This window comes from Apis florea, unplaced genomic scaffold (genome assembly GCF_048593485.1).
Source record: "Apis florea isolate Af1SG1 unplaced genomic scaffold, ASM4859348v1 contig_3517_pilon, whole genome shotgun sequence".
Taxonomy (NCBI): domain Eukaryota; kingdom Metazoa; phylum Arthropoda; class Insecta; order Hymenoptera; family Apidae; genus Apis; species Apis florea.
Genome location: NW_028256778.1, coordinates 843,673 through 867,862, shown reverse-complemented (window position 1 = coordinate 867,862; position 24,190 = coordinate 843,673). Strand labels below are relative to the sequence as shown.

The following is a 24,190-nucleotide window of genomic DNA, read 5'->3' as shown; positions in this document are numbered from 1 at the left end:
ATTTACGCGTGAACAACCATTCCCCATTCGTTCTCCGCTCGTTCTCCGAACACTGTAATCCGGTGGAAGAGAAGGAATACCTAAACGGAATCGAGTGTCCGCTACTTTTCTTCGAAAAACGACACCTACCAATTTGCACTGCCCTCGAAACGGAAAATAATGTCTCTTCTCGGCTACTCCACTACCCGAACAACTTAAATAACCCAACTTATTCACGTCGAATTTACGCCGACTCGATTGAAAAAAATAAGTTTCTTTTTGAGAAACTTATTGTTTTATTGTACATCGTATTAGACCAATCTTTCGTCAATTTAATATTTTGCGAACCAGAGGAGACCGAAATAGACTTAAATTCAAAGAAGAGGAATAATCGATAATCTTGTTCGCATGGGTCGATCGAGTCGATTGAAATGTTACGTGACGCTTCCGTGAATGACCCGAGTGCCTGACCCGGTGCGACCGATGATTAAATTTGCATGAAAAACGAAAAGCCTGAAGGCCAGAACGCGTCTCCGCGGATTACGTTGACGTGGACGAGCGTGAAAAGGAGCTGACAAGCTGAAATAGAGTTCTCATCCTCGTTCCTCTCCATCTCAGTGTTTCTCAATTCTCAAAAAAACCATCGTTGCCAAAATTATAAAACGAATCAAAACAACATCGAGAAAAAAAAAAAAGAGAGAGAGAACTTACTTTAGAGATAGGGACAAAATTCCTCGAGTGAATTTCAAGGCGTGGATCGAAGAAGAAGAAGGAAAAGGAGAGGTCGTGGTCGCGCTGCCCCCTTCGATTATTATTCCACGATAGAGCGCGCAAGAAGGGAGGCCGAAGAAGGGCTTCTTCTCCTCCAACAACGTAGAGGGTCGTTGCCCTCTCGCATCTCTAGCCGGCGCAAGAAGAAGGTGTAATCATATTTCTTACTTCGTTCCATTCCCTCCCCTCCCCTCCCCTCCCCCGCTCACATTCGTCCCCTTCTTATATCGCGCGCGCGCCTCGAAACGGCCATGAAGACAGCCACGAAGGCAGCAGCCGCTAATTACTTTCAAGATTTATCGAGATCGGTTCCAGCCAAGGTTGCGTTGTACCCTGGCCGGATCGATCGTTATCAACGACCCTTGTGCCATTTTTTCGTCGGGTGTCGCGACAATGGGGCGAAGGGAAGCGCTCCTGATGGAGCCACGCTCGATGACTGGGCGAAAACTGGCTGGCGACGCGTAACGAGAGATCGGATTGAAAGGGAAGAAGTTTCGATCGCTTGGAGAGAAGATTATTGAAACTTTGGATAGATCTTTTTTCGATTCGAAAATTTGCAATTTGAATTGTCGATTTTGAATTGTTATATACGTTATATTAATGTTATGGAAATGGATATTCTTGAATATTCAAAACGATGTTTCACGATGTTCTTCGAATTAACATATATGCCGGAACAACGAGTTGAGTCTTGTTGAAAGCGGAACTTTTCCATCGGTTGGAACAAGCTCGAACAATCGCAACGTTCGTTCGAGATTTTTCGAACACCTTCGTTTCGACACCACCACGACATTACGCGAAACGATCCTTTGTGGCTAACGTTCTCGTCCCATCCGCTTAGATATTCCAAGAACGATACACGAAGAGCAGGGTGAAGAGCTCACGGTTCATTAATTCCTAGATAGTTCGTTTACGAGGGACCTATCGGAACTGGAATATCTATCCGTTCCTCGGGGCGAGCGTGGAACACCGAGAGATCCTTTCTCACGGAAGACGGACCCAGATTCCACGGGGATTTATACGATCGGCGGAACGATCACGTTGAAAAATGACGCATGATCATCGTTCTCTCGTGGGGACGAGGAGTTCCCTGGCCTGAGTGGGGCCGATTTACGTGCACTTCATTGTTTATGAATCTCTTATTCTACGAAAGGAAATCGGTGGTTGGCTATCCACCACTTCACCTCCTCTCATTATTTATGAATCTACTCGCCGAGCTACCGTTCACCACTAGCGGAAGATGCACTCGTAAATCAGATTGTGCACAGTTCACCGTTGCCAGGATCAAGCAGCGATAACCTTCTGCGAATGGAAGGAGTTGTTTGCGAGTTGTTCGGATATATTTTGAATTGATAGTTTGATAGATGTGTATAGATAGTGGTTGAGGGATAAAATGGTGAATATTTGCAAAAGGATACGATGATTTTTATTAGAAAAACGAGAAATTGAATATTCAATTCTTTGCATTTTTGGACTTTCTTAATCCATCCGTTAACTGTTTCGAGAAAGAATGTTTTTGGTAATGATAATAGAAATAATAAGGGAAATATTATCGAATTACCGATAACGATATCGGAATTCCATACTAGAAGCCCCGATCATCCCTTTTCAATTGCTTCTCGGTATATACACTCGACCTGTCACGGCTCGTAATACTTGGTTCGAACGTCTTTACGATCCAGGAATGGAGCTAGTCGTGGAAATAGTTCGAAGTCGTTGCAAGGAGAATTGAATACGCGGCGAAATGGCCGATGGAATGGCTGCCGAGTGTCCTGTTGCCGCGCAAGAGTATACACAGAGTCGTAACAATTTACGAGCAGCTCGTCCCCTTACCGTTTGACCCGCACCCACGTCCTCCTCGAGGAGGATGAATTTATCCCTCGCGACTCGCGTGGGTTTATGCGAACCTTCCTCGAAGGTGATCGATTCGAGAGAACTGTTCAAGATTGTAAGCGAGAGAGATGATACTGTGCACCTGAGTAAGTTTCGTTTGAAATTGAAATTGGATTCATCATTTGGAAATATTCGTTTGAAATGATGGATAGATTCTAGATTTTTATATATTTGTGATGAAATGTACGCGCAATAAGAATATACAAATTAGAAATTGTAAATTGGAATTGTTGAAAATTTCGATACAATGCACTTGATATATTCGAGTAGAATTTTTTTAGAAATAAAGAAAAACTTTAATTCAATTCGAGATCCTTATTTGTATCGTTTCAAATGTGGTTAAATCTCGAAGTTATCGTTGGATCAGTCGGCCAAGTAAAATATGCAAATTACAATTGCCTCTGCCGGAAATGATAGGTGGGGCAAAATTAGCCGCCGGAAACGATAATATCGCGATTTTTAATCTACCACTCTTTAATCCCCCAACAAATATTCCATTTCTCTCATCCACGTTTCCACGGAATAGAAGCAACGAACAAGATTACTAATTCACGCACCCCGACCTATAATTATATCAAGGTTTTAAGATATCTTAAACGAATCGAACTTTTTAATGAAGAGAGCAAACAAACATGTGAACATATTCGTAAATGTAATACATTCCCTACGTTTTGCGAATAAATTATGGTAGATGTAACCGTTATACGAGTGAAATATTAATAGAATGATTAATTTAATTGAGATAAGCTCTTGTTATTTATCTTGTACGAATAAATTACAACGGATATATGAATGAAATTTTAGCAATGATTGATTAAATCATGAAATCCGAACTTTGAGACGAGTTATTATTTGAACAATCGTCGATTATCATGACAATTATTCTTTATGAAGTTACTTACGAACGTCTTTTAATTTGTAATATTATCTGAATTAATAGGTAAACTTCTATTGTTTAAATTTTCTATTATTACGTTACATTAAATATTATTATATATGTGTAATTTTCCAAACTATACATTATAGAAAAAAATTGTCTCGCATAAAACACGTACAAATTATGCAAGCTACCTCGTATGCCATGACATAACCGCAAAAGTTAGGTTAGGTTAAAATCAAATATGCCGTACAATTCTATTAAATATATGAATATGTATTTCCTATTGTCCGAATCAAAATGATGAGAAAAAATCTAATGGAAAGCATTAAAGGCTTCTATTATCACCTTTATGAATCTGCTTATTTACTAATAAATTCGTATAAACAAGATCGTTATATGCAAGATCGTACATACCTGAAATCACGCGCAGATGAAAAGGGTCGAATGGATGTTCGAAGGATTCGTTAGCAAAGAGGATGTTACATCGCGAAGCAGACAACGGTGAAAGACTACGCGGAAAAAGCGTGGACGGCCATTAATCTAAGGAGCGGTGACGTTCCAAGGAGCATAAATCTGCATGTTCCGGTAGCTGTACAGGACCTTCCTGCTGCCTGTCCAGGATGCACGATCGCGATCATACGCTTCGAGGGATTATCTCTTCGTGCGGATCGGATTTTATCTCGCGTTGGCTTCTTTGCCTTGTAACTGGCCACCATTGGAAATCGTTCGAATTATACTCGCACGTATCACATTTTTGTGATTATTTATACAGTTTTTGCATGATTAGACTCAGTAATATCAATTTGATATCAATCGCGCACAATTTTTCAATCAATCACTTGAAATCGATGAGAAAAATTACGCAGCACAAGTTTCGCGCCAAAATGAATTCGACGAAACATTGCTATTCGTCTTTTATTACGTATATTATCGATTATTATTACTCACGCACTATTTTTTAGCGATTATTTGAAATTGACGACAAAAATCACACCACAATTTTAACGATAAAATAAATTTCGAAGAGAAAACGTTGTCGTTACTTTTTTATTACGCGTTCTACCGGCCATTGTAGAATTGAGACTATCGATATGTTGGTATTTTATCGATAGTGTATCAAATATATCGATAATATCGTTAAAATATCGTAGATAAAAATAATTATTTTTTCTTATTCAATATTATTATTAAAATATGTAAAAATATTACCTATAATAAAAATAAATACGTATTATTGAAAAATTATTAAAATAAAATATTAAAATATTAAAAGCAGTTTACTTCACTCAGCTGCTCGTTCCTCGCATTATCGATATTTCAATAATATTTTAAATATATCGAAAACTCAATGAAATATCGTTAATTTAGAGATCTAATATCTCTAATAACTTTGAAAACTAAGAAAATATTGGAATTCTAATTATTTTTATACGTTAACAATATTATCGATTTATCGAATTATCGATATATATATAGTCACTAATTCTATTGGCGAATCAACATGTCGGACTATGTTCGTATTGTTCTTAACCTCCATGAGAGACATTTTGGTGAGCAATAGTGTCTACATATTACTGTACTATACTGTATCACTGTACTGTAACGTATTGAAACTGACTTCAATTGAATTGATTCGAGTGATCTTTGTGAAAATCATCGTGCATTTTCATTAATTCGTAACTGTTTGCAAGTAACAATTGTTCCGTGATTGTAATGTGATTGTGAAGTAGTTCGTGCGAACAAGAATAACCAGCGATGAAAGAACGAATGGATGACACGAAAATCTTGGAAAATTGTCTCGTATTCGAGCAATTTTCTCGAACCACGTTTCTGTACCGTTACTATCTGTATGATTTGTCGATAATGGTCGTTGGATTACCGTCGATCGACACACTTTTGATCGTGCGGCCATGATTAGATAGGATGGGAAACAGAATGCTCGAGAGCAATTTCGAGTCAAAGACCTCGTGAAACAACGTGTTCTTCTATTTTATGCCATATCAAGTCATCTTGGGTTAAATAATGTTCGTTCCAGTCTTCCCTCATCTGCACGATTTTTCTTAAGAATCAGGTACAGTTTTTCTTTTATGAAATTTTACTGTAGAAATGAATACAATAGAATAGGACATTCGATATACTGATATTTCTAAGATTTTACAATTTATTGATAAAATTTTTGAAAACAAAATATTAAATTATTCGTACTATACATCAAATAAAATAATATATGAGTTTTTATACTGCGTATGTATATATATATATATATATATATATATATATAAAATAGTTTTCATTTCTGCTTTGAAATGATTTTAATCATGACATTTTAGAATTCGAATATGATATTTTTTTTAATTGTTCTTATAAAAATTCCAAATATTCAAACTCTAAAGTCGTGATTCTTGAGTTATGTCATTTTTACAAACAAACGAACGATTTTGCCATGTACACAAGCGATTCCGTCTATTTATCACACTTAAACGATTTAATAGACGAGGTAAAAATACATCCGGTTCACGATCGTGAACGATTTCCACAGCTGTTCATTTTCGGTGCCGAGGACGAGGATACCTGCACCTCGTGTAATTGATTCTTCACGGAACCGAAAGATCCCATCGCGTAATTGCGCACACGAATAGCCGCGAGTGCTCGGCATAATCCCGGCCAAGAGGCTCTCGATCGTAACTTTGTAATTAACCGCCGCCGAGAAATACCCAATTCTAATAAATACCGGTGATCCGCGTCCTTATCTCGCCTAATGATTAACAATTTACCAGGATCGGCCGATTTAATTAAAACGACGTGGAACGCGACTCATTCATGTACCCGTGTCTTCGTGACGGAACTATCCTTGGAATGTCCCGTGATCGTCTTTATCCTTGGACATGGTTTAGACTCGTAATTCGAACCAATTATAGTGCACAATTGCACAATTTATCCTTATAAAAATAAAATTCAATATATAAATTTATCGTTAACGTAAAATTAATTAGTTGAAGTTATTTAATAGAAAGCCTAGCTTGATTTATAATGATTTTTTTTCTTAATCGCGGTAATTTCATAATTATTGTGTACATATTCGTATAATAATTACGACAATTTGTGAAAATAATAGATATGATCAATAATATCCAGTCAAAATATTTTTTTATATAGGATTTAATTTTTAAAAAAACTTCTTCTTCTTCATCATTGAAGAAGAGATGATAAAATGTACTTTGTCTAATCAACAAAAATAACATTGTAATTTATTTTATTTATTTTGAAAAATTAACAAGATAACTTTGATTTGTAAGTGGATGGATTTAATTTGAAAAAAAAAAGGAATAAATATGATCTGCAAAGAGATTTGGAATCTGTAAAATTTCTAACTTTGAATTGAAATACAGTTTATTATCTGATATCCGTCAATTATGAATCTATCTTAAAGGATTTTTCAAGAAGAGAATTGCACGCTGAGCTCGTTAAGCTGCTCGTTTGAATCGTTAGGGACCAATTAAAAATTATTTTACCATTATAGAAAAAACATTACAATCTTGAAAGCATTGAAATGTACTGTGGTATAATATTTTGCGGATATAAATGGAATAAGTGGATATTGATGGAAGTTAAGTCCAGAAGAGATAAAAGTGATTACGAGGAATTGATTGATAAGGCGGATAAATTAAATAAGTAGATAATGAAGTATTTAATTAAATTTATGTTTTGTAAACAACTAACTTCATGAAATTCAAACTTTTTGTATATAAATATTTTAGAAACTTTTAAGCATGAATTTTTTATCTGAGATTCTTCAATCTTTCTAATCATACTATCGTATTTAAAATCAATTATCCTTAATTCATTCCTACGTTTGTATAATAAATTCTTTAATATCTTTAGAAGAACTATTTTCAAAAAATCAGGCTATCGTATCGGAATAAGAATAGATTGTTATAAATGGTTAAAAGTATGAATATTATTTGTCAAAGATTCAAAAAATTAAATGGAAAATAATCACATAAGACGTTTATCAAGTTACAAGCAATTGGATCGAACGCATTCTTCATCTGGCACATGTTTAAACAACTTAACAATCTCAACTTTTCCACATCTTTCAAAACTTGACGTTCCACCAATATATTAACACTCTATATATCTTGATCCCATTCTTTGATCAGAAACGAATATTCAAACCATAGTTAAATTTAAATGTACGCAATCTATCCACTTACTTAATTAATAACCATTTGCAAGATTAATTGCTCTACAATAGCGAGAGGAGAAATTATTAAACCATGTTCAAAGCACGAATGCGCATTCTAAACATAGAAAAATCGTGGCCATAGACGCAATTACATTGCTCATTACCGTTCACCATCCTCGTCGGGGCTTCAAAAATAACCGAGGAAAGAACGCGTCGCTGGAGATCCGCGTCACTTATGCATGCAACATAATCACCGTGCACCGTTCGTTTCATTTAACGAACGGCAGCTAACATTTAATTGCCCTCGCTCTGCAATACGAGGGACCCGCGCTGTTTTTCTGGATCTCTAGAGAGGAAACGCTAGTGACGGGAATCAAACTCGCGCGAGTCGAAAAGATTCTTTCCATGGAACTCGAGTATATTTTATTATTATAGTAAATATCGATCGTAACATTGTCAAAAAGTATACGCTTCTCTTCTTATTTATTATTCGTCCACTCGAAGAAAAAGTTTTTCTTTTTTTTTTTTCTTCCTTTTTTTGAAGCCCGGAATAGATTATTCTTCAAATATTACGCTCGTTATTAGTAATCTGAAAATTTGAAAATTCGCTATCCTATTTTGTCTCTGATGAATAAATTACCTCTTGCAAAGTTCGTTGAATTATTAAATTTCATATTTAAATCGTTCATATTTAAAAAAAAAAAAAAAAAAAACAATTTTTTTGATCCACAAATTAACTCGTTTCAATAAATATATCGCAGGAACGATCAAATATTTTATACACCTAATTCCGTTGCCCCATACTGAGACGACCCCTTTTTAGTATCGACGATTCCGATCGAGTTTCGAGGGAGGAGGGCCCCTCCCCCATCCCCCCGTTCGAGATCTCTAAAACTAATTCCTTGGCCGGTGAACGAGTTAATAAGGGGGAGGGGGAGGGGAGGGGAGGGGGAGGTAGATTCGCCCGTGGCGATCTAGTCGACGACCCAACGATGGAGGAGGAACGCCTCCGCCCCGAGTGCATTTGTTACGAGATCATTGTGCCCGGTCACGAGTCTGGCCAAGACAAATGGAAATTTCGTGCCGCTCTCGTCGGCGGGTGGAGCCGTGATTCACGAACGATGATTTCGAGCTGAGCCGAAGATAATCCTCTTCCTTTCACAAATGGGGAATAATTAAATGGCTCGGGTTCCGTCGTATCGGTTACAGGGAACAATTGAGGGGATGTTTAATGTGTTATCTTTTCGAGATCTGTATCGATCCTTTTTTTTTGGCACTTCGATTTGAAGTCGAAGTGTTGGACAGGTTTGATTTGTTTGATTTTAATTATAATAAAAGATCTAACGCGTGAATTGAAAGAAATATTTATAAGAATTATATAAGAACGATCTTAAAAGTCATTTAAGTCTTATTTCTAAAGCACCATAATAAATTTCATCCTATTAATAGGAAATATTATTTTATTATTCATAAAGATTCTATTAAAGATGAGCACTGTACAATTAGATATTGTTATACTGGAAAAGATCCTTTTACTCAATCGTGTGCCATTTATAAAAGTTTTACGTTGTCTATTTACTTCACCATAACTTAGAAACTCAAACAATTTAACGAAAATAAAAATTATCCGTACAATAAACTAGTAATAAATTCAATACGTTAAAAATTTGAAACGTTTCGAATATAACTTAATACAACGAAAAATTCACTTAATCACTTTACTTTATAATTCTTAAAACTCTCTGAAAAGTTATTTCATTAAATCTCGTTTTTCTCCCCAAAAAAAAAAAAAAAAAAAACGAGTGACGCTTAGCAGTTGATCCTCCATCGTGGAAACGACGAAGTATCCAGCGAGCGGAAACTTGCCTGAGAGATCGTGTTTATTAAAAAACGATATCCTTCGTAAAAAAAACCGGAGGGCTGAGAACGAGGGGTCCGGAAGCGGCGTGTTTCGCGGAATGGAATACCGGAAGCCAGACTTTATAGAAGGCAGAACGTTGAAAAGAACGTGCAACATCTCTCGAGAACTCGTCTGCCAGGTTTCTGTATCGTGGAGGGACCGGTTGTGACGTAAAGATCACAAGGGGATCCGCGCGAAACAATTTTTCCTGCGGGTGGAACGAGTTAGGACAATGCGCAAGCAACGAGAATTTTGCACGTCTGTTTTCAAACGTTCTTCCACTTCTTAGCTTTCTTTCGTCTTACGAAAGAAACAAGCACGTACGTGCGTGCGTTACGGATGAAGGTCGAGATAAAATAATTCCGGTTTCTTACGGAGATATATTTGAGAGTAAAATTTTCGAGAATGTCCGTAAGTGGAAGTAATCGTATAACGATAAAATTAGTGTTAATGGTAGACAGTAGTAGTATTTATTTAGTATTTATTATTTAAATCTTATATACAAATGACTAAAGTTAAATTACGAAAATAATCAGATACACAAAATTAATACTTGTCTATTTCAAATAATCGTAAGAAAGTGTATATAACCGATCGATTTAAATTCTACTCTTAATCGTACGGGGAAAAAGAAGAAACAAAAACAAATTCGATTGAAAAGAAAAAAAAAATCGGAAAAAGATTCTCCAAAAAAAATTCTCAATACAATCGAACTTGAACCCAAATCACTTTCGAGAGGAAATCGAAGAGATACGGTGCCGGAACGTGACCACGCGTCTAGGAATATCCCGATCGTTTGGTGAAAACGTGTGACGTTACCCAGAACGTGTCCTATCCCCTTTAAAAAGAAATACGAAGTGTCGAACGCGATAAAGTTCCTTCCTCCTTCCTCCCTCCGATACGTAACTACCACCCAAGTTTCCTAGAAAAGGTGTTCTCAGGTAACTCGGTAACCAACCGCCGGAAGAAATCTCCGCGCTTCTTCTCCCCTTTTTCTTTCGCGGTGACCGCAGAGAAAGAGAAAGAGAGAGGCGAACATTAATCTTCGTAACAGTGCATCAACCCGTCCGCCGCCGAGTGAAACACACTCGCATTCTTACCTGTTAGAGCAGCGGATGCGTGCGCACGAATTTATCGCGAGATACGTTTGAACGGTGTGAAGTGTGTCGAGAGACGAAGTCGAATTTTCTACGAGTGAAGTTATCTGCTTAGATGACTAGACTATGTTCAGGTGATTGGCTAGTGGATAGATAGATACGTACAGTAGTTGGAGAGTTCGCAAGCCGGATCTCGAAATCGAACCGCTTTTCATCGAGTTTATTATTTTTGGAACATAAGAAACTGTAGTATCCGCGATTATATATATTCCTTTTTTTTTTCTTTTAAGAAGAATTCCCAATAACTTATCTTCCCATATTTTCTCGAACTGAGATACCAATCGACAGTAACCGAAGGATAATCGTTAAAATGAAAGAACTATTTTACCGACTTCCCGTTATATAATTAACGTACCCTCCACGTATCAACGAATTCTAATCGCGACTCGTCTCAAGAAAGCTGATAATCGTCGATAAAATACGACGGAGAGATTCGAATCGATGGCTTCTCGTCGTCGTCGAGTCCACGAGGAGAAAGAGACAAGAAAGAAACAAGAGAGGCGGGGGTCCAGGTTGAACCTTTGACCTCCAGTGCAAGCCACGACAAAGCTCTCCTCCTCCTCCTCCTCCGTAACACGGTCCTCTCTGCTATTCCAGTCTCGGTGACCTCGAACCGAAGCCTAGTAGAACCGCATCCTTCGGGAGGTCTCTAACGCGCCGTTATCGCATTACGTTCATTTCAGCTCGGCCAATCTCTCTCTCTCTCTCTCTCTCTCTCCATCATTTACTCGCTGTTACCCGCGATTACCCCGAAGGCGTGCAAGTCTCTCGAGGCACTGCACAACGCAATCCATTTGGATTTTAGCCACGATGACACAACGCGAATGAGAAACGCGTGTAATCAAAGCGTCGAGCTTCTGAACGCGCGAGATAACCACGATGACCTGAACCACAGGTGAACGAACCGAGCAGGTTGAGAGGATCCGCCACGAATAGAACGAGACGATCGATTTTGGAATTAGAATCCGGAGAACGAAAAAAAAAAAAAATGAATCCGGCCGAGATAATGACCAGGTCTCGAGGATTTACGAGCTTCGGATCAAGCAAAAGATGATCGACCGTGGAGGAAGAACGAACCTGCGAAATAGCGAGCCTTACACGGCAGAGTCTGCTGTAAGCATCGCTTGGATCGCTCAATCGGCTCACGAGTAAAAACGAGGGATAGGGGCCTATGCTGGATGAGAGAGAAAGAGAGAGGATGAGACCGCGGCGAGACGTGGAAAGAAGCTGGGTGGATGGAGAAGAAAATAAAGAGAGAGAGAGAGGGAGCAAGAAGCGAGGGAAAGAAGAAATCCAGGAAGTAGCCGGTTGGTGAAACACGAGCAAAAGGTGGACGGGAAGCCGGTGACTTGCGTGCTTCCAGGTTGCACGGGCGAATTACTCGACCGCGCCGCTAATCTCGAACGACTTCCTCGACGAGAGCTTGTGGATCTTTTAACGCTTTTATGAAAGGAGGGAGGGAGGGCCCCGGTCGGCGAGCGTTTATCGAGTTGGAACGATTTATTCCACGGGGGATTGATTTACGTACATACAAACGTTGTAAAACGAGTTGTCCCTTTAATTTATACCGTCGAGTTTCGCGGGTGTAAGGGATGTTCGATCGCGGAAGATCGTGGGACGAAACGAGCACACGATAACGGGTTAATTGCTCGATTGGGAACTAGTTTTGATTTGTAACGAGCGATCGTCTCGTAAATCTGTCGTTTGTTTTTTCGAAATAACATTCTCGATTTCTCGTTCTCACTGATTATCCTTTAATAAGCAATTTTTTTTTTATAAATGATTATCCGTGGATTATTGATCGATCACTTACAAGTTTTTTTAAAACGGTAAATTTCAACCTTATAAAAATTAATTACATTTTATTAATATTATGTTGAAAAATTTTTAAAAAATAATTACTCTTTTTGAGTTAGGATTAATTGCCCAAAAGGTAAAACACGAAAATTCCAATATTGGTTAGATTCCTGTTTTACTAACAGAGGCGCGTGAAACTAAAAACCGCGAAAATTCGATTTACTCGTCATAATATATTCACCAACTTTCCTTAAATTTCCTAATTTTCAAAAGATTCCATGCCGTTTCTATCTATTCATTTACCGTTTCAATTAACTGCTTTATCACATAATAATACTTTATAATACTTTTATCGAAAAAATGAAAATCACACCTATTAAAAATCTTATATTTATAATCTCTCGTAGATAAACGGAGAATTAAACGAAGAGTAAAGATAATTTTTGTAAAAAAATCCTTTCTTTTATCCATTTCCTTTCGTTCCAGATGGGCTCGTCCGCGATAGGAACGACAGTGATCACCGGTCTCACATTGTTGGCTCTCGTCACCGCCTCTCGTGCTGCCCTGGGTAAGTGTATCGAAAACACGTTTCGAGACGCGTTTGTAAACGCACTCTTCCTTTCTTTCTTTTCCTCTCTTCCTTCAAATGGAACCGCTTTCCACAGCCAGGACAGCGTTCGAGAAGCTGACGGACTACGATTACCGCGGAACGACGTACTACAGCGTGAGGAACCTGTCCCTGTACGAGTGTCAGGGCTGGTGCCGCGAGGAGGCCGAGTGTCAGGCGGCTGCGTTCTCGTTCGTCGTAAATCCTTTGGCGCCGATGCAGGACACCCTGTGCCAGCTGCAGAACGAGACAGCGGCGACGAATCCCGCGGCACAGCCGCAAAGGGCCGCCAACATGTACTACATGACGAAGCTTCAGATCAGATCAGGTGAGCCGAGCCTCGGCTTTACTCAACGTTCGAAAACTTTGTAGATCGATCGATCGGTCGGTGAATGCTCGGAATCGTGACGCGGCTTACACCTGCGAGGAGGGAGAGAGAGAGAGATTCGACGACCTTGAGAGGCTTTAAACCCTTCGACATAATCGAGCCACCAGCACGACTCGGTTAATGAATGGTAATACAGCACACCCCCCTTGGCTGGTTTCTTCCCTTTTACCGGGCGGTAAACCATTTCGAGAGGTGGCCGGCAAAGGAACAAAGGGGACAAGAGGAGGACGAGGCCGAAGAAAAATCCCGCGATATAAGTGTCGGCGAGGGAAAGGAAGGGCGAGAGGGGAGAGGCGAGACGCGATAATCCGGGTTTAAAAGCTGGTGGCGAAAGTCGTTTGAGGGCAGGTAGATGTGCAAATAAACCTGGAAGCCGGTAGTTGTTGCCTCGAGTGGATAGTTGCTTGTATTGAAATTGAATGTAACGCGTTGCAAAACAATGGTGAAATGTTTTCTAAAAACGCGTTACTTTTTTCTAAATTTTGCGTGTGTGTGTTCACACTGGTAGTACTCGATGAATAGAAACGATTTTGAATCTTGGCTGGTTAAAAGATTTAAAATATCTTTGTGATTACGCTAAATTTAGTGGAGAATATTTATAACTAGAATAATTAATAACTACTTTCGAAGATTTATATATATATATATACATATATCAAATAATTAAATAAGTCTTAAAACGGTATACTCAAAAACCATTTTACATTCCTATTTATCAAGTATTGCCAGAAAGAATAATTTTCTTTTCGAAAATATACGAAATTTCCAAAAGGAAATTGAAGAACAAAAGCAATGTATTAACTTTTCTTCTTCCCGAGTAGAAGACTCCGCCTCGGAGTCTTTGTAATTTATATATCTGAAAAGTTCAAAGTAACTCGAAATCGGGTAAGGGTAAAAAGAAGAACGAATATTCAAAATTTTCTAAATATTTAAAGCGCGCCATTGAATCGAGTTCGAGTGAGGAGAGAAGCTGCCGGAGCCCCACTATACTTAATACAAAAGGCGCATCCAAAGGTTGGTGCGAGCGGCAAGAACGATTTGCCAAAGAAGGGGGGATGGTGGCAAACAATGGGAGATCGACTGGTACTTTTCTCGTGTGGTGGTGTGAAGGATGCTTTAAGTACGGTCTCCCTTGTAAACAGGTACCTGCAGCCCAAGGTGTCGAAAAGATCCCAAGGGGGTCTAAGAAACTCCTAATATTGGTTTAACGAGCCTGCTGGTACCTTCCATCCTTCCAACTATCTCGCCACGGTCGTAAAACACTCTGTGACGAGTACCTGGACACTTTCGGAATGGAGGGGAGGGGGGGGGGGGCATTCATAGGGCGCACAGGTTATGCCTCGAGGGACAAAAGGAAAAAAGGTTTCGAGAAAGGTTTCCGTTTCCTCGAAAAGAGCGATTAGATAGTTTTCCATTATCGGACGATTGATCGAGGCTGGCACAATATTGTAATTTGTTCGATTTCGAGTAGACAGGGTTAATGGACACAAGGATATCGATACTTTTATTCAAGTTTTAATTCGTTAATATCTTCCGTTAAAGATCTTATATTATCGAATCGTGTCGTGCTAATTGCTTCTTTGAATAGGCGAAGGAAGCAGACTTAAGACTTCGAAAGGAAAGAGAAATGCATTTGCGTTTGTGTGCCTCGAAATTTGTTCGTAAAATTATCGCCTTTGAGTCGATAAATATTTCAATCCTATGTTGACTTTTATTCGAGGCAAGATTGAAATCGGTCTCATTGCAAAGAAAAACAATTTTATATGCATCTAGCTTAAAATGAATTTTTTTTAATGACTCAAAAACGACGAAAGCGACGAAGCTGGCACTTCCGTTCGAAATAATCCTTCCTCTCTTAAAATAACCGGGAACAGACGAAACAGACCCCCGTCATCGAGGCCTCGACGCGTTAAGAATTTGCACAGGCGCGGTCGATCGATGGATACGACTCGGCGCGTCATCATCTGGCTCGTGCGAAATTTTACGCAACCGTGTTCAATTTGAGAAAATTGAGAAAAACAGACGAGCGGCGACGATTAATTTTAACGCCAGGAATCACGCAGAGATTCAAGCAGCGTTGAACGCCGGTTCATCGCGCGTTTCCAAAATATTTCCAGGGGAAAGTCGCGGGTCTCTCTGCCTCGCTCGCCGAGGATATGCACGAAAATAGAGTTAAGAGAGAAACGGTTGAGCGGTATTTTTAAAAAATTCCAACCGCGGTATTCCGTTTGGAATTTCATTTCATGCGTTTGTAATATCTTTCCAATTTTGGAAATTTTCTTTTGCCTTATTTGTTTAACGAGGAATGATAAAAATAGAGTATAAAATTGCAGAGAATTCCATTCTCTGTTGCTGTGGCTTTTCTTCTTTTCTTATCTTTTAGTTCTCCTATTCCTTTACACATTATGATAACATTTTATCATATTGGCGATTTTCAAACTGATAAACAAATTAATAGTACCTGCCTAATATATCCATTTAGATAACGTATCTAAATTCCAGAACGTATAAACACAAAATATCCTATCGTAATTACGAATAATTATCGAATTAACCGGTTAACTCTTTTATCTAGCTAATTGTAAAGCTTTTAATGTCCAAATTGATTAACAAGACAAAAATATTAGTGAACATATTTAAGAAATGCGGAAAAACTAATCAATTTCAATTGCTTCTGCCGAATGAACAGCTGGTGTTATAATTCTTTCCTAAAAAAAAAAAAAAAAAAAAAAAGGATTAAAATCGATTATTCGATCAGGAATAAATGGCCTGGTCGCGGGTGAATCATCAGGAGTCACGCGTCGGTTCGTTGGCACGATAGCCGTCGACATTAGCGCCGCTTTCGAGGGCGGAACAAAAGGAATTGGAGCGGTGTTTGGCGCGATGTCCGCCGCGTTCTTCTTGGCCGAAAGTCGGGTTCTGCCAAGTCACATGTGATCCCGACCCGTGATTCTCGTCGTGATCATCGGCTAGCAAGCCTCAACCCGTGCCCGTCTCGCGGCCGTCACGCTCGCGTGATCGGCCAACCGAGAAATTCGCCACACTTCCTCGGATCGAACGGATATAGCTTAACTGTTCCTCGATCCATTCCTTTCCGTGGAAACGCATTCCTCTCGCGTTTTTTTTTCTTCTTTTTTTTTTTTTTTTTCACGCACTCGTGCATTACGACGTTTACGTGCAAATGGAACTATCGTTTTTGACTTTGAGACGACCTTGACCTTTTTAAAACGACACCTAAATTATTTTCGGATGATGATTTTTTTCATATTGACGATACACATTGACGAGTTGGAAATGTAATTTTGTTATTTATTTTATTTTATTTTATGTTTTTACGTATTATATAATGCATGCTATAAATAAGCGTCAACGACGAAACTTTTATCGATATATTTCTAAAGTCTTAATGTAATAATAATAATAATAATAAAAATAATATTTTTAAAGAAAAAGAGATTAAAAAGCGGGACGATAAATTTTCGATAAATTGTACGCATATTAATAACGATTCGAAAATTTTTATTCAACCAAATGAATAAATCTATCTGTGTATTAGGACAAGAATGAAAAATTTTAGAGAATCGTTTCTCTCTATTCTCTCCAATCACTGTCTATCCTGCTGGCTCGTTTAGTCAGGCGAATAAAAATAACTCATAAACACATGTGAAACATACGAAATTAGAAATAACTAGATGTATTTAATTCTCTCTCTCTCTCTCTCTCTCTCTCGCGTGGCTACAGGTGTCGGTATATGATGAGGCTCATGTGGCATATTTGAGAGCGTTACGTAAGAAAATACTCCCTGCTGTCTGCATGTGCTTCGTCAGGTGTGCAAACGTCGCCGCGGTCAGGCGGATACACCCACGTGTTCTTCCACTCTATAAACAAAAACATTTCACGCATCGTAAAATACGAGACGAGTTATCCTTCTTCCAATCTCGTCTCGATTATGATTAAAAAATCAAATTTTCCAGAAAACGTCTGCCTTCGGCCGTGGTCCTTCGAACGAGTGCCGAACAAAATGATCCGTGGACTGGACAACGCCTTGATCTACACCTCGACGAAGGAGGCTTGCCTCGCGGCCTGTTTGAACGAACACCGTTTCACCTGTCGCTCCGTCGAATATAATTACGTGACTTTGCAGTGTCACCTGAGCGATTCCGATCGAAGAACGACCGGCCAATACGTGCAATTCGTGGACGCCCAGGGCGTCGATTATTTCGAAAATCTCTGTTTGAAAGGTAAAATATAGAAGACGCGAGTATATGGGTGGATGAAGATGTTCTTTCTGAGAAGTCTTGGGATGATTGTTATTTCTCTCTGAGTATTTCATCGTAAATCGTAAATTTTAATTGTATTTGTAATTTTTGATACGTGAATTAAGAATATTGCGATTTAATATCGGATTGCATTAAATTTTTAATTATACGTATATAAACGTGCATAATTTTCCTCGTTTATATAATATATGTTACAACTTCAACCTATCAGATTTTTAAAAACTTTTTTGCTGGATAAGCATTTCCTTCTACCAAAATTGATTCAATTTTTCTCCTGCATGACGTTGTATTATTCCCTACTATCACTGCTCAAGAGCATCTCGTGTGACATTTGGTTTTGAATCTGATCACGTTACGTATCTTTATCTAATTTAATAATGATGTGACGTATTCTTCAGAAGAAATGGACTAGAACTAGAAGAAAACTAGTGCTCGTTCCATTATGCGTGCAAAATTATTTACAAAAAATTTGATCGAGAAATGAAATGTTCTAAGACTTGGAATGGAGGAGTGTGTGTGAATAAATAAACACGAAAGTTCACTTAAGAAAACGAAATTTTCAGGAAAAGAGGCATGCAAATCCCAGAGGATCTTCCAGATGCCAAGGATCGGGGTGGCCGACGATAAAGTTGCTCAATACGCGGGATTACATTATTACACGGACAAAGAATTGCAAGTTCAAAGCGAATCCGCGTGTAGACTCGCTTGCGACATCGAGAACGAGTTCCTCTGCAGATCTTTCCTGTATCGTGGCGCTCCTCAAGGATCGGCTTATAATTGCCAGCTGTTCCATCTTGATCATTGGACTCTTCCCGATGGCCCTTCAACATATCTCAATGCAGAACGACCATTGATTGATAATGGAGAGAGAGTTGGAACATATTTCGAGAACTATTGTGAAAGTGAGGGCGGATCTCTCAAATTTTATTCCTCCTTTTGAGAAATAATCTTATGGAAAAAGTGTTTCTATAACAATTGTTCTATGTAAGAAATACAATTCTAGAAGATATAAAAATGATCTTCCTTTTTTTAAATGGAATTAATATCTAATACAGCTTAGTTTCTTATAAAAATATAATATTAACTATTTGTAAATGAAAAATCATTAGTTTAGCAGATATAAGGTATACAAAAGAAACTCTATTATTCGTACTATATTTTTCATAACATTCTTTTCTCAAAAGACATCTCATTTAAATAAAACAGATATTATGTACGTGCTATCTGACGTATCGAATTCGATTTTCAGAAGGTACAGGCCCAGTTGCGGATCCACCAGTTGTTTTCGAAACCACGGAAGACCCTACCATAAATAATCTCACGAGAAACGACATAAATTGCGATAAAACTGGTACCTGCTACGACGGTACGTACATTTATCCTTCCCCATTAACTGATCAATAAACGAATAATTTAAAAGAACGAAGACTACCGTTCTCATTACTGAAATCTTGCCATTAAAGAATCGTAAAATATAATTGCAGTATCGGTCGATTGTAAAGACACCCGAATAGCCGTTCAAGTTCGCACGAATAAACCTTTTAATGGTCGCATTTACGCCCTTGGCCGCTCCGAGACTTGCAACATCGACGTGATCAACAGCGATCTCTTCAGGCTCGACTTGACCATGAGCGGGCAGGATTGTAACACTCAAAGTGTGGTAAGTGATTGCAACGTCATGCGCTCGCATTCCGGCCAAATTTATCCGCCCGAATCGTTAAATCCTGTTCAAACTCTCTGTTCACCACGGCAGCGTGACGGTTTTCAGACTGGCATCTACTCGAACACGGTCGTTCTCCAGCATCATTCCGTGGTGATGACCAAGGCCGACAAAATTTACAAGGTGAAGTGCACGTACGACATGTCCTCGAAGAACATCACTTTTGGTATGATGCCTATCAGGGATCCGGAAATGATCAGCATCACCAGCGCGCCGGAAGCCCCTCCACCAAGGATACGCATTCTCGACAGCAGATCCAGAGAAGTTGAGACTGTCCGTATCGGAGACAAGCTGACGTTCAGAATCGAAATCCCGGAAGACAGTAAGTGTCTGTTTAATATCGAGATACATATCTTCGTGATCTTAATCATTTCTTCATTTCGTAGCTCCCTATGGAATCTTTGCTCGAAGTTGCGTCGCCATGGCAAAGGACTCGAAGAGCACCTTCCAGATCATTGATGATGAAGGGTTGGGAATTCGTGTATCTCTTAAATATTATTGGTAACGATGGAATCGGTATGTCTGGTTAAATCTTGAATTTTCGAATCTTCAGATGTCCAGTGGATCCCTCCATCTTCCCAAGCTTCACGCCTGATGGAAACGCGCTTCAATCCGTCTACGAAGCATTTAGATTCACCGAGTCTTACGGTGTTATTTTCCAATGTAACGTCAAGTATTGTCTAGGACCGTGCGAACCGGTAATAATTGAACAAAATTCCAGATCAATCATTCTATACTTCGTCGATGAAAAATAAGAAAACGTGATTGTGATCACAGGCTGTCTGCGAATGGGGACGAGAATCGGTAGAGTCGTGGGGCAAGAGGCGTCGAAGAAGTCTGGCGAACGCGACGGAGGAAAAGGCAGAGGATATGACGTTGTCTCAGGAAATCCTTGTTCTCGATTTTGGTGACGAGAAACAGTCCGACTTTTTGAAGAGTGACGCCAGCATAGACTTCAACGAAGCCGGTAATTACATGAACTCGTTCCCAATTACCCACAGCTCATTATTTATATATATCACGAGCAACAAAAGAGAAAAGGAAATTATTTCAATTTTATTCCCCAGACAAAACGGTGACCATTGTGGAGCCCTGTCCAACAAAGACCTCGGTGTTAATTCTGGGCGTGACGTGTGCCCTGCTTGTCCTTATCTACATTTCCACGATCTTCTGTTACTACATGAAGAAATGGTTGTCACCCCGCAAAATGATGCCCTGAAGATCACCTGTCGTGGCCCAAGGCTCACCGAGTATCTCTCGGCTGGTGACAAGAGAAGCGAACCAGGAAAATTACGGATAAAGTGCAAACTCACCACGCGTCGTACGTGTTACAAGACTTGCACGCGATGAACCCGAGAGACACGTGTTCGTGTAGACGCGTGGAAAAATTACGACTTCGCACCGTCATTCTCGATATTACTCACGTTTCGCGCGAAACACTGGTTCCAGGAAGCGGAGCCGTGCAAAAAGCGTCCATTTTTCCGCGCAGACTACACCGTGCGTACGTTTTCTCAGATATTGCGGTTTCGGATTTATCGCGATGCTTGTTATCGGGGACTTGTTATTATTTACTGCACATCAGGCGAGAACATTCAAACAAGCAATTGAATTAATCGTAATACAGATATCCTCGGACAACCTCCAACAAGCGTAATCTTAAAAGGAAAATTGAACGAAAGTGAGAAAATGAAGGATATCCCTAAAAAATATGGAGGTGTATCGTTTAGTTATCGGGGTCTTGCACATGGCGGAAGTCACAAGCCGCTTGTGCAAGACACTTCCGAAAAAATATCTTTCCGATTGACTATGATAAAAGCACACTCATTATAGAACACTTTAAATATAATTTTAAATTTAATTTCGACGATGTGAGCGGGTGACGAGGATCACGAGACTTGCCACTTGTGCAACGCTTCGTAAGGGGGATTTTACATACATATTGAGGATCGTAGACAAGGATAAATATAGACGAGAACAACATTGGTTTCAAGAATATCTTATGGGACTTGAGCTCTACACTTACTTACGCATCTGACATTCCATTCATTTATACATAATATTTATCGTACATACATATCGGATCTTTTAGATCGCATGGGTCGAAGATCGCAGGGATCTTGCGTGCAATATTTCGTAGGGAGTCGCGGAACATTGATTTTCTCGAGGACGATGAAACTGTGGTAAAGTGAAACAAGTAGAGTGCGAATACGTTTCGGTGTAAAATTCTCGATAATTGTTCTCGAGACTTATTCTTTTTTTTTTTTTTTTTTTTTTTTTACATTAAGAGTGAAGGTTACTTTCAATGTACTGTTCCACGAAAAAAATATATTCTCGAAAAGAGCAATTGTCGAAAGTTTTATACGTGTCGAAATGTACAATGAATGTTTTCTTTTGACATCGCCTTCCTCGTATCGAGAAAAAAAAAAAAAAAAGAACGAAAAAATTTGTTTGATCGTGGCATGGACAAAAAAAAATTGTTCCCCGATCCGCGATTAACTACGTTCTTTTCTCTAAGAGCAACCAGGGACACCCTGACGACAAAACGTTGTAATAAGTACACTTTATTTAAGGACATCTTAGACACTGCTAACTGTCTTATCTCATAAGGGCTATTTCTGATCGGGTTGCAAGGAGAACGAGGTGGAACGAGCAACTTACTCTCTCCTTCTCTTCATACACGCTCTGCATATTAACCTCTGGATGACTTTCCAGGTCGTTGCCGGCGAGATAAATGACCCCTCGATCAACTATCGTCCGGCACACACCCCTGGCCACATTTTTTACTCCGCGGAAATCGACTTGTAACCCGTATCAAGACTAGCGATATTTAAAGGTTCACGCTTCACTAACGTTTCTAACGATACAACTAGCATTTAAGGTAGAAAATAAACGGAGCATGTAAGCATAAGTAGAAAGAAGAAAAAAAGAAATGAAAGAACGAACGAGAGAGAGAGAGAGAGAAAGAGAGAGAGAGAATTTTTTTTTCATCACGCTTTATATAGATTCGATCTTCAGCTACTGTGTGAAGAAAGATTGTGTTTCTATCGATAGCTCCAAAAAAAAATATTTAATAAATTGCAATTGGAAGATTAATATATAAAATCATCTAACAAGGATTAAAACGGTGATTATTTGATATACAAATGTAAGAAAAACAATTTTTCCGGAATTATTAGATTCACATATTTCAAGAACTTTTATTTATCAAAATATTAAATTATATATCCAAGTCTCATCAAATTTTAATTTTTATATTTATTAATCGTTAGATTTATATCATCATATAAAAATGATTGATACAAATGAATTAATTATTTTAATTAAAAATTCGCGAAAAATCATTGTTAAAATAAATGATAAATATCAATCATTCACATCTTATCTAATTAGAACAGGACAAAACATGTGGCATTTGATTGGAACATATGTTCTTAATTGATCATAATCTTGTAACGTCTCGTAATACAGAAGAAGAATAGTAGCAAGAAACACAATCGTAAGATACATAATAGCGACAATAATCATATTTTTGTATAAATTTCATTAAATATCGAATATCATTTAAATATTGCTTTACATGATAAGTATCAAAAAAGAATATAAAAAGAATAATAGTGGAACAAATGGAACAAACAATTATTCATAAAGTTTTTCTTTATGATATCTTCAACAATTCCTGTTTACTTGCATTTATCGAAGTGATGATTAAAATGGATTTTGTAAATCAATCCTCAAAGGCAAAAAATGAAAAAAAAAAATAAATGTATATATTATTGGATCGTAATAAGTATTGAAATGAAGATACACATACACGCATCAATATCACTTGTACTCTATTTATGTACGTGAATGTTTTAATAATTAAACGAAGATCAATTTTTTGAAAACACCTTATTTCCTCTCCTTTCCTTTTGATAATAGATATTATTATCAATTATTTCCGTTGCGCAAACTCTCATCAAGTTTCACACGATTTTATAAAATTCTGGTAAAATGCAACTCGAGATTGTTATCAATAATTATCGATGAGCTGAACGCGTAAACAAATTGAAATAATTGGTCGACATCCAACGATTCGAACTCAAATCTGTATAGGAGCGCGTGTTAAAGATGCACGTGTGTGCGTTTATTATTGTGACAAGTAATAATATGAATCACTTGATACGCTTACTGTCGATGAATAGTCAGTTGACTCTAGATAAAAATAATTGCAGCATCTTCGTTTAAAAATAAATTGCAATTGCATTAATCAAAAGAATTTTGAAGATGGTTGTAATGTTAACGTTACTTTTTCAAATTTATAAGCATTAGGTAACTTGAGCAAAAAAAAAAAAAGAAACATACATATTTATCAATGATTGAAAAAAAAATTGCAATTAACGTTGCATTCTAAATGTTCTGCAGAAGTATATATCGATGACGAGTCATGTTTTAATGAGGTTTCAAAGGCTAGCATTAATCGATAACAAATTTAACTGCTCTCGACCCTCGAAGACAGCGGTTATCTAAATGATAAATATTTTCAGTCGCTCGTTAAAAGAGGTTTTGCAATACCAATGAAACGACTGAATCATTTGAACAGCAATGAATATCATTGGCCACAATTAACTTTATGGTTAATCCAATTTGAGA

The 24,190-nt window shown here is 38.3% G+C and overlaps 1 protein-coding gene and 1 long non-coding RNA gene across 5 annotated transcripts in view; one reads left to right on the top strand and one right to left on the bottom strand.

The window, feature by feature from the left end:
* Nucleotides 1-4,578, bottom strand: part of LOC116415326 (uncharacterized) — a 71,411-nt gene extending 66,833 nt beyond the window's left edge. Inside the window, exon 1 of the long non-coding RNA XR_004225932.2 lies at nt 3,938-4,578. This is a non-coding gene — a long non-coding RNA (uncharacterized LOC116415326). The remainder of the gene's footprint in view (nt 1-3,937) is intronic.
* tyn (trynity) overlaps nt 1-23,445 on the top strand; it is a 44,144-nt gene extending 20,699 nt beyond the window's left edge. Inside the window, exons 2-12 of one of the 4 annotated variants that reach the window (XM_086913919.1) lie at nt 13,050-13,131; nt 13,229-13,498; nt 17,533-17,799; nt 18,402-18,740; nt 19,088-19,204; nt 19,323-19,498; nt 19,607-19,880; nt 19,945-20,026; nt 20,112-20,256; nt 20,336-20,525; nt 20,626-23,445. In XM_086913919.1, coding sequence (XP_086770045.1) covers nt 13,050-13,131; nt 13,229-13,498; nt 17,533-17,799; nt 18,402-18,740; nt 19,088-19,204; nt 19,323-19,498; nt 19,607-19,880; nt 19,945-20,026; nt 20,112-20,256; nt 20,336-20,525; nt 20,626-20,777 — 2,094 coding nt within the window. In that variant the 3' untranslated portion in view covers nt 20,778-23,445. Of the gene's footprint in view, nt 1-13,049; nt 13,132-13,228; nt 13,499-17,532; nt 17,800-18,401; nt 18,741-19,087; nt 19,205-19,322; nt 19,499-19,591; nt 19,881-19,944; nt 20,027-20,111; nt 20,257-20,335; nt 20,526-20,625 lie in introns of all 4 variants that reach the window. The other 3 variants (XM_086913918.1, XM_086913920.1, XM_086913921.1) reach the window with 3 other exon arrangements.
* Nucleotides 23,446-24,190: the final 745 nt, after the last annotated feature.